Below are 15,887 nucleotides of genomic sequence, written 5' to 3' on the forward strand. Positions count from 1 at the left end.
TTTTAATTTTTTTTATAAATATGTGTGGATAAGATTAGATCAGTTACATTTACATGTCATTTAACATCCAATCCGCATAAGTGCGGATTTTAAATTTTTCAATCTAATCCAATCCGCACAAGTACGAATATCCACACTTTGCAGATTGAATTGGATTGGATCTTACAGATTGGATTGGATAGACTATTTTATGAACACCCCTAGAAAAAATTACAAAACAGACCAATAATTTGAAAAAAAAAAATTAAAAAAATACTTCAACACGATTTTTTTTTTTCATTTTTACTCTTTGAATTTTTTTATTTACAAAAATACATTTTCAGTAAAAATAATAAATTATTTTTTTGTTGTGTTATAATTTATTTATAATGGGTTTATTAATAGTTGTCATGAAATTATTATTCTGGTTGTTTTATAATTATTGTGAGATTGATTTCTAGATGGTTTTTTAGTTCTTTTTTTACTTTTTGTTGAGCAAAATATATTTTTGTAATTTTAAAACTTTAAAAGTGTATTTTTTTACATAAAACTTTTAGGTTGTAAAACTGTAAATAAAACATAAAAAATAATATTTTTAAAAATTTCCCAACAATATTTATGTCTTATTTTCTCAATTGTTATTATTTTTCTTCATCCCCAACCAACAATTTACTAAGCTCAAAGAAAAAAAATGTAAAATCATCAAATAAAAAAAACACAAATTTGTAATTAAACATACTAATTAGTAATAAATTGTATCTTTAATGTATAAAATGGAACAATCATGTCTCACAACAACAATATGGCTCCATTGCTTTCCCTTTCTTATGAGACTTTTTCTTTTCTTTTTTCTTAAAGACAATTTACAGTTAAAAACTACAAAGTGGGCACTAGCAAAAAAAAATGGTAAGAAGAGAAGAGATTACTGAAAATTTTGTTTTTTTTTTAAATTCTGTTATTCCTTGTCTTCATTTTTAGAACATCTTGATCTGCAATAGAAGAGTTATGTATCGATTATCGCACATGGAAAAACCGAAGATGGATTTTTACTCTTGTATGAAACATATTTCACCAAATGTGTATTTCCAAAATTGATAAAACGCATGTTCATAAGTATCTAAAGTTTTGAGTTTGTAAGCAGCATAGACTGGATAATATTTTTTAATGGAATAAGTACCGAATGTTAGTAGAATTGTAATTTTCATCTAGTCTCATCCGTATAGACTTCATTAGCGTCTTAAATTGTCTTAAATTTGTAACTAGATTTAGTTTTTTAATCTGCAAAAGAAGATTTAAAAGTAACTGATATTATACATTATATATTACTGTACAGATATTTAGAATATGGGCCACACTTGTGTCCTGTTTAAGGAACTAATGAAGTCTATACTGATAAAACTGGATGAAAATTATAGTTTTACTAACATTGAATTGAGTACTTATTTTGCTAAACAAATCATTGAATTTATGCTGTCTACAAATTTAAAACTTTGAGTGTGCAAATATCCCTTAATACTTTTACTAATCTACTAGAAGTTGAACAAAATATTGTGTTTCATTCAAATATTTGGTTTTTAGAGTACAAAAGAAAGTAAGAAAATCAATGCAGGGATCATATAAACCTGTGTGTTGCCAAGGGATAGAGACAAGAGGAATGAGATTGTTGTGATCAGATTGGAGAAGTACCCTCACTGCTAGTCTGTGATTCTCCTCCTCGCCACGCGTCCTGAACTTGAGCTGCATACTGCAAGTTCCACAGCACATCTTCGATCGAAGGTCTCTCTTCGGGGTTTTGGAGTAGACATCTCACACAAACTTCCATCATCGTCTTCAAAGATTGATCCAAACATGTCCTATTAACTGCTGGATCAACCATGCTCCGCCGAGCTGCTCTATCAGTTGCAATAGCCAATTGTATCTGGAATAAATTGTCAAAGGATTTGATATGTTATGTACTTTTTGTATGATTTAGCAATGTATTTACTCTCTTCAATGTTCATGGGACAAACCATAACTATTATAACTAGGACTGGACCTGAGCTAAGACGAGTTAAGCCTGCACCTAAGGGTAAAGAAGACATATTTTCCTTTTAATAATATAAATATATTTTGTAGTCGTTGACCCACTCAATTTCGGGACCGACCCTGATTATAGATTGTTTTTCAAGAGAAGAAAAAACATGGATTACCTGATCTCTAAGAGCATCAACTTGTTTTTCAGACTTTACTGGCCTACCCTTGATTATTTCAACCAAAATCACTCCAAAGTCATAAACATCACTCTGTTCATCATCTTTCATCCTGTGGAAAAATCAATTGCATTTTCTGATTCAGTATTATGTCAATCTACACATGATACTAAGTTCAAGAACACTATAATCTTTACAACAGACCTTGTATTAATAATGATCTCTTTGGATCCACTAGAATTGACCTGCAATATAATGCAGAACTATGTAATCAAATTACCAATTCAGACTGATTTTGTCAACAAATTAAACAATGGAAAGATAATAATCTTTGGCTTACCTTCTTTCCTGTATTATTGACTAGTAAAGGGATGTTATAACTGCTGATTTTTGCAACAAAGTTGTAATCTAGTAATATATCAGTTATTTTAAGATTGTTTCTGTATACACCGGGCGCGATCCAGGTGTGAAGAAATTGAATCCCTTTCGCTATCCCTATCGCCACTGATATCCGTTGACTCCAACTTAGCGATCGCTTTGAATGTGGCTCTGTGCAAATCAAACTCAAAACATAATTCAGGGAAAATATTTAACATAATTCAGGAAGGACGATCTTATTAGTGTCAAAGTTCAGGGAACAAAATACTTGTTAGACTTACCCGAAATCCAGCTTCTCAATGTGCCATTTGGTACATATTCAAAGATAAGAAATATTCTGCTAACACTAGAATCTTCCAAGTAACATTCAAAGCAATGTCCAAGAGCACTGACCAAATTTCGATGCCTCAGTTTCGAAATAAGCTCAATATGATGCATAAAGTTTTGAGTTCCATGCCTTCTTTTCATTTTTAGGCATCTAATGGCAACATAGGAACCATCCTTAAGCAGGCCTCTGTACATCTATTAACACATTTTTATTTAACCAAAACTTAGCTTCTCAAACTTATATGTATAAGAGTTCATATGTTAATGTAAAAGTTATACCTGCCCATTAGAGCCTTTTCCCATAAAAGCAGATGTATCAAAGTTGTTTGTAGCCTCCTCAAGCTCTTCCAACGAAAAGGTTCTGTAACCAGGAAGACCGAATGTTCCTGACTTCATTGTATGAGATATGTACCCTTAATGCAACACACACAAGAATAGTAAGCATAACAATACACAGCTAAAGATGACACTTTCATATTGTTTTGTTAAGGATTTGAAAGAGATGAAAGGCTTACTTACTTGCATCAGAGATTAACTTTGAGGTGTAACCAGTTGCAGTTGATGCATTTTCTGTTATGGATCTTGTTGGAGATTTGCTAAGCACCTTTGAATTTACTCTTCTATATATTAAGAAAATAATACAAACAATGGCAAGACCTACTAAAGTGCCTCCAACAATGCCTATGGCAAGAACTGTTTTAGAAGTTTGGTTTTGTTTCCTTTTCTCAGGTAAGATTCCCACAGCCAATGCTTCAGTTCGACAAGACTGCAACGGGCGCTGATTTTGTTTACTAGTTGACAAACAATTTTTGGTATACCTCACAACCTTGTCCTTGGAATTCGAATTAAGGCATTCGGGTACATTTCCAGTGAGAAGATTTGAGGACAAATCCACAAATTTAAGATCAAGATTACAAGATTGGTTACCAAACAACATGCCTGTGAATTTGTTTCCTGCAACATTTAGATAAGTGATTGAAGGTAATGCTAGCAATGCTGAAGGGAATGGCCCCACGAACGAGTTCAATGACAAATCCAATCGTCCGAGCTGATAGTATGAGCTAACTTCAGCAGGAAGACCAGATCTAAATCTGTTCTTGCTGAGTACAAGAGTAACTAACTTGTTTCCAAGTTTGGGAAACTTTGGTCCAAAAGCATTATCTTCCAAATCAAGAACTTGAAGATTTGTCAAACGACTAAAATCGGGTACCTCACCATAGAAATGGTTATGTGACAAAGCAAGAATCCTAAGATTTTCAAGGTATGCAAATGAAGAAGGCAAAGATCCATTGAAGGAATTGTTCTTCAAACTCAAAACAGTCAAAAGAGGTAATGAAGTAAGCGAATCGGGTAACTTACCAGCTAACATGTTGTTATCAAGTATGAGTGTCCTAAGACTTGTTAGAGATGAAACCTGTCTTGGAATTCCTCCATACAGAAAATTTGAACTCATGTTAACTATCTCCAATGATGTCAAACTTGCTAAACTTGTTGTACCAGACAAAGGACCCCATAATCCAAGTGAAACAAAGGTAACAACTTTCAAATTTGGTAGCCTAGCAAGAGTTGAAAAGAAGGAATCTATCGAAAAATTTCGAGGTAAGAGTGGTGCTCCCTTTTCACCAATCATATGGAGCTGAGTTATGGTACCTTCATAACACACAACAGTAACATATGGATTTGGTTCATAGTTACAAAAATCTGTTTTGTTGTTCCAATCACTTAAAATTGTTGGGTAGTTGAGAAGTCTCTTAACTCTTAAAAGGGTATGAGTTTGAGAAGATTGTAGTTGCTCTGAATGGCAGATCAAAAGAAAAATAGTAATAACAGTAACAAGTACAGAATGTCTCACTATTTTCTCCATTAAGTAAATGAGGAAGAATTTATTGAGGCCTCATATCAAACACTTTCCAAACACACTTACACAACAAGTCCTACAAAATCATATTAATGAAGAATTAATTAAATTACAAACAATTTACATTCAACCATTCTAATGAAATGAACACCAAATTCATAAAAATCAATGCTTTATGACTTACCTCAAAAGGAGTTGTTGCAGTGAAACTCAGTCAATACAGGTCACTTTTTCTCTCTCACTCACCCAAAACTGATAAAATTTAACAATTTAAACTCCAGAGGTTTTTTCAAAAGAAAAATAAAAATGAGGCCTTGATTGGTTAGTTAAATAAAAACAAGTAAAAGGGTATGATGATAGTGACTTGTGAGGAAAGGAAAATGTCACCCACCCAGAAAAGAAAATCTTAAAAAACCCAAATGACCCTTCTCTTGTTTAGATCAGAAAACAAGAAAAATAAGGAAGAAAATCTCAATTTCACAAAAAAGACACTCTCCCAAGTCTCAAAAACATGACTTTGAAAATAAAAACACAAACTTGATACAAAACAACACTTCAAAAATCTATTCTTTACTTTCCTTTCCTTTCAATTGAATAATATTATAATTTGTGCTTTATGGGTAAGTCTAAAAGAGAAGCCATGGCTACACAGAAAGCAAAAAAAGATTCTTGGAAGGAACCCTTTATTCCACTGTGGTAGGAAACTTTAAGAAGACCAGAATGTGGTGTCCTACAGATTGAGTTTTGGTATGTTGGATTTTACTAATTCTTTTTTATTTAAAAAAAAAAACTTTTTTTTTTTTTTGAGATTTGCTCAACTATTATAAAAATGAAGAAATTGTAAAGAAGGAAGGTGGGATTTTTGGTTGGCAACTGGAGATGAGATGATACAGTTGAGGCATAGGAGGCATAGCCATAATAGACAGAGTGTAATAATGTAAGCCTTTGGCTTTTCTCTTCTCTCTTTTTTCTAGTTGATGTATAGTATATAGTATGTAGTATATAGTGTGATTTAGACTGTGTGGTCCCTCTTTTGCCGCCTTTTTTTCTCAACTAAAACAACCACATTTATTTATTTGATCTTTATTTATAAGAGTATTATTATTAGACAGTGATGTTCAGTACTTTTTATAAGTAATGCTTTACGATTGGTTAGAGATATTTCTTAAAAGTTATTTTTTTTTAAGTTATATGAGACTCGATACATAATTACACTAATAGTAATATGATACAAAAGAAGATGCTAAATACTAATAATACATTTTAACAATTTATTTAAGCAAATTAAAGTAGACAAAGTATCTTAATATTCTTCAGCATTGCTTTGTGGCTGAGATTTAAGTAGCGTTTGGTTAAAAATAATGAAATAGAATGGAATTAAGTTTCATTTTATATTTTTATTCTTTTGTTTAGTTGTATTTTAAAGTATTAAAATATCATTCTAATAAAATGACTTTTTTACTATTTTGATAGTCATTCCATATGGAAGAAAGAAAATCTCGTTCTAATGCTAGATTAGAAAAATTTTAATAATTTTTTATATATATTTTAAATTTAATTGCATTATTATTTTTATTTTCATTCTTATTGCAATGTTTCCATTACTTCCACCAAACATTACTTTAGAGCATCTTAAAAGTGTCCATACTATATAAACATGTTACAATTTATTATTGTTTAGCATTTTTTTCATATTATTCATTAAATCAAAATGTGCTGCTTGACACCTCTTTTGCAAATTAACTTAGACTTATATTTCATCAACTCTCTTAGGCATTGATTTGAGGCTGTAATTTAGTAATCATTCTGCATGTTTAAATATTTTGTAAAATGCTATAAGGTATCAGTATTTCGAACATCAGACATCATTATAGAGCCAACCATGAGTATTAATGGGCCTAAAAAAAATTTTGTGTGTATTATATCTAAAGTAGAGTGTAAATATTATTGAGCCTATTTCATAAAATTTACAAAAAATATTATTTTTTTAATGCACGAAAGTATATTATATAAAAAATTTAGGTTTTGGGTTTGGGTGTGCCCTAGGCACAACTGCCTTGCCAGAGCCAAGCCTACATCATTACGAGATATGTATAATTAAATATTGAATCTCACATATTTTAAGTTAATAACTATTATAAAATATTATTAACACGGGTAAAAGAAATAATCAAATTAAGAATAAATTATTAATAATTATATGTAATTCTTCTTTTATATATAAAATTTTGGGAGGGCTACCGGAAATAGGTTAAGTTTGTACTTAGAATCTACTCAACTGAAGAGCCTCCCAAATTTTTTTTATTTAAAATACACATATATTTTGTTAATAATTTCATCAGTAAAGGTTTCTAGAGTTATTTACAAATTAAAAGAAGGAAAAAGTGAAAATCTTAACTTATGAATGATTTTTCAATATATATATATATATTTATGCATATATAAAAAAATTGAAACATTAAAATTTCAAATTTTGTAAAAAAGTTGCTGAAAAAGATTTAATTGGTTTTAATTTTTTAAACCAAAAAGAAAACAATTAAATGGAACTCTTAATATAATAATGCTGATATTATTGTTATTGTTGTTATTATGTCACTGTCAAATTCAATGTTTTCTATTAAAATCTTGTGTTCGTGTGTGTACTAGGATATCTAGTAAGTTCTGACAATTCTGTTAAATATTCATAAATATAATGCCACACTATTATTTAAGGTAAGTTTATATTACATTTTAAAAAAATATATTTTGGACTAGTTTTGGCAATTAAAAGAGTATTTTAGTCCTTTTATGTATGATGATGTACATTATTATAATAATTATTTAATATCACCTTTAAATTTAATAAAATTCAAATATTTTATTGTACCAATAATTATGTTTTTTTTTTATACGTATGATAAATAACTATTTGAATTTTATTTGATATATTATAAACTATTTAGAATTTTTTGAAAATTTACAAACAATCTTAAATTATCACAACATACATTCTTCGTAATATCAAAATAGATATATAGATAGAGGTGTACTACTAAAGCAATCTTTTTAGGAGTTGTACTCTAGATTTTTCCATAAATATTTTAGTCATTATATTTTTTTTAAATGAATAACCATTTTTATCTTTTAATTTGCAGATCATGCCCCTTAGACTATGCTACTTGTTAAAAATTCTCTAACAAATATAATAGTTAGTTAATCATGCTCTTTTTGTTAGGTATTATTTATCTTACCTTTAATAAATAGTATTTTTATCCTATAAACTTTGAACAACACCAAATTTTTTCCTCTTTTATTAAAAAAATAATTAAAAAAATATAATTTTTTATTAAAAAAATCAAAGAAAATTATTAAAATATGACAAAATTCTTAAAATTAATTAAAAATAATAATAAATTTACTTAAACAAACCTAAATTACTTAATTACTTAAAAAAAAACCTAAATTATTCTTTAAAATAAAATATTCTAGTTTTTTTTTTATTTATTTATTTAGAAAAAAATCTCAAAATTCCATCGTAAAGAGTAATAATAGCTCTCAAAAAGAAAGAAGAGCTAGGGAGATATCATTAGAGATTCATGGCATCATCCAATCTGAATAATTTGGCCACCAAACTTTTGCTAGTTGCCACAAACAATGCATACTTAGTAAGATTGTGAGCAACAATATTAACTATCTTAGAACAATGAAAAAAAAATTATATATTTTAAAGGGTACGATCTGATAGTGTCAAAAGAAAAATTATTAAAAATTGAATAAATTTAAAACAAAGATTTTGTCATAAATAAATAAAAGATTCAAGTTTTTATTTATATATTTACAAACTATTATCGTAAAAAATAAATAAAAATTATTAAAAAACTAATAAAAATATAAATCATGTAAAAAAATAATCTAATAAATATTATGTTTACTTTAACAAATTTAAAATTTTAGAGAAAAACTTTTTTTTTACACAATAATAATTGAGTAATTTAAAAAATATATATAAAAAAGATGAAGAAAATTACAGACAATATAACATATAAAATTGTTAATTATAATATAAGAAAGGTAATATATGAAATTCATAATTGCATAAAAAATTCAACTAAGTTGTTGATTAATTCCTTAAGTGGACATGAAGCAAAACCAATAATTGTTAGTAAATTAATAATAATCGAATGTTTAAGCAAACAAATGCAAGTCTAGTCAATTTCATATTTGAGTACGTGACAAATTATATTTGTCCATATATGTAAACATTTCATCACTAGTATATTTTATGATACACCAAATATATATAAGTGCATTTTAGGTATATTATTTATGAATGGATATTATTAAGAATATTTAAATTTTTATGCTTTGTTATTCAATTAAAAAAAATTATTTATTTTTGTACTATATGGTTGATGTTGTTCTATGGGTCTAAAAAAGAATTAGAAAGAAAGTTGAGTTTGAGTTAAAAAGAGATAAAAGTAATACTAAATATAAATATATTTTTGATATAACGTGTAAAATATAGAGATTTTTAATTAAATAGTAAAATAAAATACATAAATTCTAATTTTTTTATTATCAGTCTTGAATTAAAATTGACATTTAATTATAGTTATTTTTTAAAAGTTACCAATTAAAAAATAATTCATATATATAAAGCACATTTTCCTTTTCAACATGTGGACAAATGGTATAGTCTTCTAATGAAAATTGATGATGTTAATTTTTTAGCTAATTAGGATTTTTGCTCCTGAACTTTGACATGTACCAAATCATGCCTCCTGAACTTTTAAGGTCGTTAAAAATGCCCCTTGAACTATTGAGATTGTTGGATTTAAGGACTTTTTTCCAATTTTAGTAAAAAAGTCTAACATGGATGAAAATTCAAGGGCCATATTTAGTACATGTCAAAGTTCGAAGGACATGATTTAGTAGATATCAACGTCTGTGGAGCATGATTTAGTACATAAACAATCACTGAAATAGTAAAATTGGATGAAATTAGACAAAAGTCCTTAAATCCAACAATCTCAATAGTTCATGGGACATTTTTAACGACCTTAATAGTTCAGGGGACATGATTTGGTACATGTCAAAATTCAGGGGGCAAAATCCTAATTAGCCTAATTTTTTAAACAATTTATAATACTGAAAATAAGATTGGATCAGACTATTTACACATGTATAAAATAAGTGCGAGGTGCACACATAATAAATTTTTTTTTTAAAAAAAAATCCCTATATATAATTTTCCTTAATTTTATTTTTAATCATCTTAATTATAAATAATGTGACATTAAGACTTAACAAAAGTAGGAACATATACATGTGCCCTTATAAGATTATTAAATATAACTATTTAGTTTTGTGTGTATAATATAGTCCCATAATTTCACATGTCTAATCTTTTATTTATTAATATTTTCTTCTCTTCTTTCTTAAAATATATAATGGAGATTTTCCATCACATAACAATTATAAAATTATAGTGTCGGTGGTAGTTTGAGAAAGTGTATTTGAAGGGAAAATGATCAAAGAAAAAGAATATTGGACATTTTTGTAGACCCTAAAGAGTTGTTTTAATAGATTTTTTTTATTTATTTTGTCATCTACAATTTTCTTAGTTTTATTTTGTATAATCGTTTATGTTGTAGTTATTTAAGACTATTTGTAAATTTTTAAAAAATTTCGAATAATTAACGATACCTGTAAGACTAAAAAATTCTCATAAGTGCCAAAACAGATAAAAAAATCTACCGAAATATTTTTTTAAAAGAATTTAAAAGAGTATACTATAAACTTACTCAATAATATATATTAATATATATTATAATAATGTTATTGGGCATATACAACAGTAGTATATAAGAAAACTTTTTGGTCATAAATTCAAATACGCACTAATTATAAAAGTTGCATAAATGAAAAAGTACATAGATATTCAACCAACCAACTTATAAGCATTACCATAGAATTTTGAACTTTATAATAATAATAATGCTCTTATAAAGGGACCTCATCCTCATCTTTGCTTTTCTTTTTTTCAGCTTTCGCTTTCATATACAATTCTATTTTTATTTTATTTTTTTTCATAAATTTCAGAAGAACTATACTTTGATCTCATATATTAATAAATATATATTAATTAACTATGTTAACTGTCACATATTATCATGTGCTAGGGCATTACCTAAGTGGACACAGCTACTTAAGTGGGTCCCACCTTTCACTATGAACTTTCAACTCAATATACTACACGAGGAAGTATATTATCTTAGCTAAATACTATTTTAGACTCTGTATTTTACAAAAGTTACAGATTAGACCTTCTGTTTTGTTAAATAATAAAATAGATCTTGTATTTTCTAAAATGGTAAAAATAGGACCCTGAGCTTAATTTTTGACAATTTTTTTTAATACAACTAATTTAAACACAATTCCTAATATGAACAGATACAAAAAATATAAACAGTTTTGACATAACACTTTTAGATCAGATTATAATTAAACTTTAAAAATCAATTCAAGGTCCTATTTGTACTATTTTAGAAAATACAGGGTCCATTTTGTCATTTAACAAAACACAGGGTCCAATTGGTAACTTTTGCAAAATACAAGGTCCAAAATAGTATTTACCCTATTATCTTCCTATCATTTTTCTCCTCATAATTTAAGTCACATATTCCTTTATTAAATTATTAGTACAATTATAAGACATAAGATGACACAATAAAATGACAATTTTATTTATGAGTCATCTTATGTGTGAGACGAAGTAATATACTCGACATTTTTCATAAAATATAGAGCATATTACTTGCTTGAGACCATTTAAACAAAGTTCGATATCATTATCATTGTTTACGAAGAAAAATAGAAAAACGAAATAAAGATTCAATACTAACAACATAAATACTAACATATATTTCGCTTAATAACTGTGTAAGCAATCGCGTCTTAACCATATTGTTATTAGGTTAATGAGAAAGGTTTGGGTTTGTAATATTGTTTTATTTACTCGTATAATTAAATGTAGGTAAACTCTTGACCTAAAAAAATTGCTTTCACATCAAAAAGTTTTCTCTTGTAAATTAAGCAATGCTTCTCTTGTTGGTTTTCCTCAACAAGTTTGTTTGTGTAATATCCAGTTTATTTTTATTATTATTATTATTATTATTATTATTATTATTATTATTATTATTATTATTATTATTATTATTGTTGTTGTTGTTGTTGTTGTTGTTGTTGTGCGTGTGTGATTAGAAAAAAATGATATATATATATATATATTAAATAGTGAGATAAATAAATAGTGAAGCATTAGATTAGTTAGTTAGTTTAAAATTTAAAATTTAAATTTAAATCAGCATAATTTTATCTGATTAGTTAGATATTTATTTTTAAATTTAAACCTATTATACGATATGTTATATACGTATATACTCTATAACCCTAGCAGCCAGATAGTATCGTATTCCCTTATTCTCACCATCTCTCAATTTTTTTTTTTTTATTCTCTCTATTGAACCAAATCAATTTTTTTAATCTTAAGAGCTTCGGGGTTAGCAATCAACCGATCATCGTTCCGTGTCTTCGAAATCTTCAGGTAAAATTCGTACTTGTTTTTATTTTCGTTTTCAGAGAAATAGGCTTTCATAAAACTATCATATCTCTCTCCCCATAGGTCCGTTTTCAGTGATCTAGGTACCGTTTTAAAGATAATTTAATGATCTATATTTTCTATGAAGAAACTCTTTCCTAATTCTGAATATTTTGATGTCAAAAAATTCATGTTTTACAGACTGTCGATTTACAGTTTTTTTTAAAATTTCTTTTCGATATTGCCTTAGTAAAAGTGTCATATCTCTCTCGATATCTATTATTTTCAAGCGATTCTTGTACTGTTAGAAAGATAATTCAATAATCCATATTTTCTTTGAAGAAACCTTTCCCTAGTTCGGAGTTCTTACCAGTCAAAAGTTAGGATCTTTACTCGGTTATGGTATTTCGTTTTAAGTTTCGTTTCAGAAAAATTGTCTTCAGTAAAAATTCAATATCTCTCTCAATTTCGATCCATTTTAAAAGATCTTTATCTCGTTTTAAAGCTTAGGAAAATAGCTACATTTTTTATGAAGAAAGTATTGTCTAGATCAGGGTGTAACTATTTTTAAAACATTTATTTTTAGGCTGTATTCAGAAATCGGCGTGATCCAGGATTTTAAAGAAACTGTTTTGAGAAAACATGCATAACTCCTAGATTATAGCTCCGATTTTGATGATCTTTATACCGTTAGAAAGGTCTTTCAATTAACTAAAAACTTTGTGAACAGTAGGACTTCTAATTCAAACGTTTTATATGTCAAATTCTAGGTTAAACTTGCTGTACAGTAAGAGTAATAAATATATTGAGTTTATCGGTGGACTAAGGGTTTCACTAATTGTTATAGGGCCTAGAAGGTATCGTAAGAGTTAATTACAGCGGAGTTGAAGTAAGGAAAAATAATGATACTTTATACTTGCTTTTTATATGGTTTGAGTATCTAGTATGACTGCTTGAATAAATTGTATTGAAACTGTGGAATGTGATAGTTTCGGTGAAATAGTGTTTTATCGATGAATTGTATATGGTTGTTTAATCATGTTCCAGGTACTTGGAAGTGGTTGGAAACCACACATGTATGGTGATGTGGTAAGTGAGGCAGTGTACGTAAGGGTGCACTGGTTATTGGTACTGCGTTCTGGTTAAGAACGTAAGACACTCAGCATTTGTATGGAAGCTGGAGTGTGATTGTGAGTGTGAGTGTGTGGTATTTCAGTATTTGTGTGGCTGCCTCTATTTATACTTATGATTAGGTTGTTGTATGTTTGATGTATATGTTTGTGCTATGATGTGTGAATGCTGGTACATAGTATTGTGTTTTTCCTTACTGGGCTTTGCAGCTCACCCCTTATTTACCCCCTATGTGCAGATAAGTAAGCCTGTAAGCTTTCGGTGACAAGTTGAGTCTGGGCAGCATGGGGTGTATCTCGTGTGATCATGTAACTGCGTGTGGTCTTGGCCATCTTCCGCTGAAAGTTTTTTTTTTAATTTATTAAACTTATCGAGGATGTTGTCGTTTAAATTTTCTATTACTTTTCCCTAAGTGGTAATACTTTATTTTCAACTGGGTACCCATGTTTTGAAAAGTGTTTTTTTTTTAAAATAAAGGCAACATTAGTATCTTAACGCCAGTTTATTTATGGCATCTTATTTTACGTAAGTAAGGGCGTTACAAATGGTACCAGAGCCACAGTTACATTGATCTTGAATTCACGCGACATACACACCATCGCTGCAAAGGATCAACTTGTCATCAAGTATGTATGCTTTATATATGTTATGTCTTATATGTTAAATTTGGTTTAGTCTTTATCTTTTAATTTTCCTTTAGTTAGCTAGAAGTTTAGGGTATGGTTAATCGAAACAATTAACTGATTCTTCGGAGTTAGAATTTTAGTATAACTCAAACAATTTTCTTATTAGTGTAATTTTTTTTTATGAGTGAAGATTATTTATTTATTTATTTATTTTACATGGTGAATTGTTGCTTGATGATTTACGTTTTTTTTAGTTTATATAATTTAGTGTATAGATATTTCCTTTTTGAGCGAGATACATCTTTGGTTATTTTTCTTAGCGATACCATCTCTTTTCTTTTGAAGAACAAGTTAAGGGATTTGATGGAAAACGGTGAACCCAGAAGATCAACCCGCTTGAATGAAAGAGCGACTGTAAGAGACCGAGCTAGAGGTCGAGGGCGAGGATGTGCTCGCGGTCGAGGCAGGGGAAACCAGCATGTCCCTGCCGAGGCGGTGATCCAGGAGAATCAAAATGCCCCTGTAAATGGACAGCAACCAGGTCAAGGTGGGGGTAACCACGAAGTCCCTGCTGGGGTAGTTGGTCAAGAACACCAAAATGCCCCTGTAGTGGTGCCACCACAACAAGAAGATTTGGCGCAAGAAGTTGCTCGTCTCAAGGAAGAAATTAGGAAGCGAGATGAAGAGGCTCTCAACCGTCAGGAACAACCCAATCAAGGACAACATCAATTTTTGCCGGTGCAATACATGCTCGTGCGGAGGGTCGATGGGAACCAATATATGAAAGGTTCCGCAAGCAACACCCACCAAATTTTGAAGGGGGCTCAGATCCAATGGAAGCTGAGGAATGGTTAAGAACAGTGGAAGGTATTGTTGAGTACATGCGGCTCGGTAACGGAGATAGTGTAGCTTGTGCTGCTAGTTTATTGAAAAAGGATGCCCACATCTGGTGGGATGTTATTAAACAAACACGGGATGTGGCCGCAATGACCTGGGCTGACTTTGTACAAGTTTTTAACAAAAAATACTACAGTGAAGCAATACGCTCAGCTAGAGTTAATGAGTTCACAAACTTGAGGCAGGGTAAGTCTACAGTTACAGAGTATGCTCGCCAATTTGACAGATTAGCAAAGTTTGCCACAGATCTGGTTCCTACTGAGTTTCTGAGGATTCATCGTTTTACTGAAGGGCTCGACTCCCGAATAAGTCGGGACATAGCGATGTCAGGAGTAAGGGCAACCACGTATGCTGAGGTACTAGAAAAAGCCCTAGAAGCTGAGTTGTGTGAAAGTCGTATACAGAAAGACAATACAGCAAGGTGGGAGGCCAGAAAGGCCAGTAATGGAGGTGGTGATAACAAAAGAAAACTGCCAACTAACCAACACAACGAAGCCGACAAGAGAAACAAGATAGGGTCCAATAACTACAAAGGGAAGAAGCCATATGTGGAGTACCCGCTATGCCCAACATGTGGTCGTAAGCATCCGGGAGAATGTCGGCGAAAGGCAAGACTTGTTACAAGTGTGGGCAACTGTGCCACTATAAGAAGGACTGTCCACAAAAAGGTGATCAACTCAAGGATGACAAACTTGTCCCGGCTCGAGTATTTGCACTAACCGCAGGGGAGGCCGAGACTAGTAACACCGTGGTTGCAGTCGATTTCTATCTGCGAAAAACTATGTCTTGTTTTATTTGATTCTGGAGCTACGCACTCATTTATTGCTTTAAAGATGATAGATAAGTTAGAACTACCGTATGTAAACTTTAGTTATAAGTTCATGACGGAGTTGCCCTCGGGCGAGGTTATGATATCATCTAGA

The 15,887-nt window shown here is 29.8% G+C and overlaps 2 protein-coding genes across 3 annotated transcripts; one reads left to right on the top strand and one right to left on the bottom strand.

The window, feature by feature from the left end:
* Window positions 1-686: 686 nt before the first annotated feature.
* LOC115722500 (probable inactive leucine-rich repeat receptor-like protein kinase At3g03770) lies at window positions 687-5,698 on the bottom strand. 2 transcript variants are annotated; one of them, XM_030651722.2, is made up of 9 exons: window positions 4,916-5,698; window positions 3,393-4,807; window positions 3,153-3,286; window positions 2,828-3,068; window positions 2,509-2,717; window positions 2,373-2,413; window positions 2,169-2,280; window positions 1,602-1,897; window positions 687-968 (listed from the first exon to the last, which is right to left on the bottom strand). In XM_030651722.2, the coding sequence occupies exons 2-8, from the start codon at window positions 4,735-4,737 to the stop codon at window positions 1,649-1,651; spliced, it is 2,331 nt and encodes a 776-aa protein (XP_030507582.2). In that variant the 5' UTR covers window positions 4,738-4,807; window positions 4,916-5,698; the 3' UTR covers window positions 687-968; window positions 1,602-1,648. The 2 variants fall into 2 exon arrangements, with proteins under 2 accessions (XP_030507582.2, XP_060960318.1); XM_061104335.1 differs by lacking the exon at window positions 687-968 and having other exon boundaries at window positions 1,516-1,897.
* Window positions 5,699-14,948: 9,250 nt separating this feature from the next.
* Window positions 14,949-15,683, top strand: LOC133031537 (uncharacterized). Its single transcript, XM_061105060.1, has one exon. The coding sequence runs from the start codon at window positions 14,949-14,951 to the stop codon at window positions 15,681-15,683; it is 735 nt and encodes a 244-aa protein (XP_060961043.1).
* Window positions 15,684-15,887: the final 204 nt, after the last annotated feature.

The sequence above is a fragment of the Cannabis sativa genome, chromosome 9 (genome assembly GCF_029168945.1).
Source record: "Cannabis sativa cultivar Pink pepper isolate KNU-18-1 chromosome 9, ASM2916894v1, whole genome shotgun sequence".
In the NCBI taxonomy this organism is placed as follows: Eukaryota; Viridiplantae; Streptophyta; class Magnoliopsida; order Rosales; family Cannabaceae; genus Cannabis; species Cannabis sativa.

Coding starts and splice junctions, on each gene's coding strand:
- LOC115722500 (XM_030651722.2), bottom strand. CDS start 4,737: ATGGAGAAAATAGTGAGACATTCTGTACTTGTTACTGTTATTACTATT. Junction 3,287..3,392: donor AAAGTTAATCTCTGATGCAA/GTAAGTAAGCCT, acceptor TGTTGCATTAAG/GGTACATATCTCATACAATG. Junction 3,069..3,152: donor GAAAAGGCTCTAATGGGCAG/GTATAACTTTTA, acceptor ATGTGTTAATAG/ATGTACAGAGGCCTGCTTAA.
- LOC133031537 (XM_061105060.1), top strand. CDS start 14,949: ATGCGGCTCGGTAACGGAGATAGTGTAGCTTGTGCTGCTAGTTTATTG.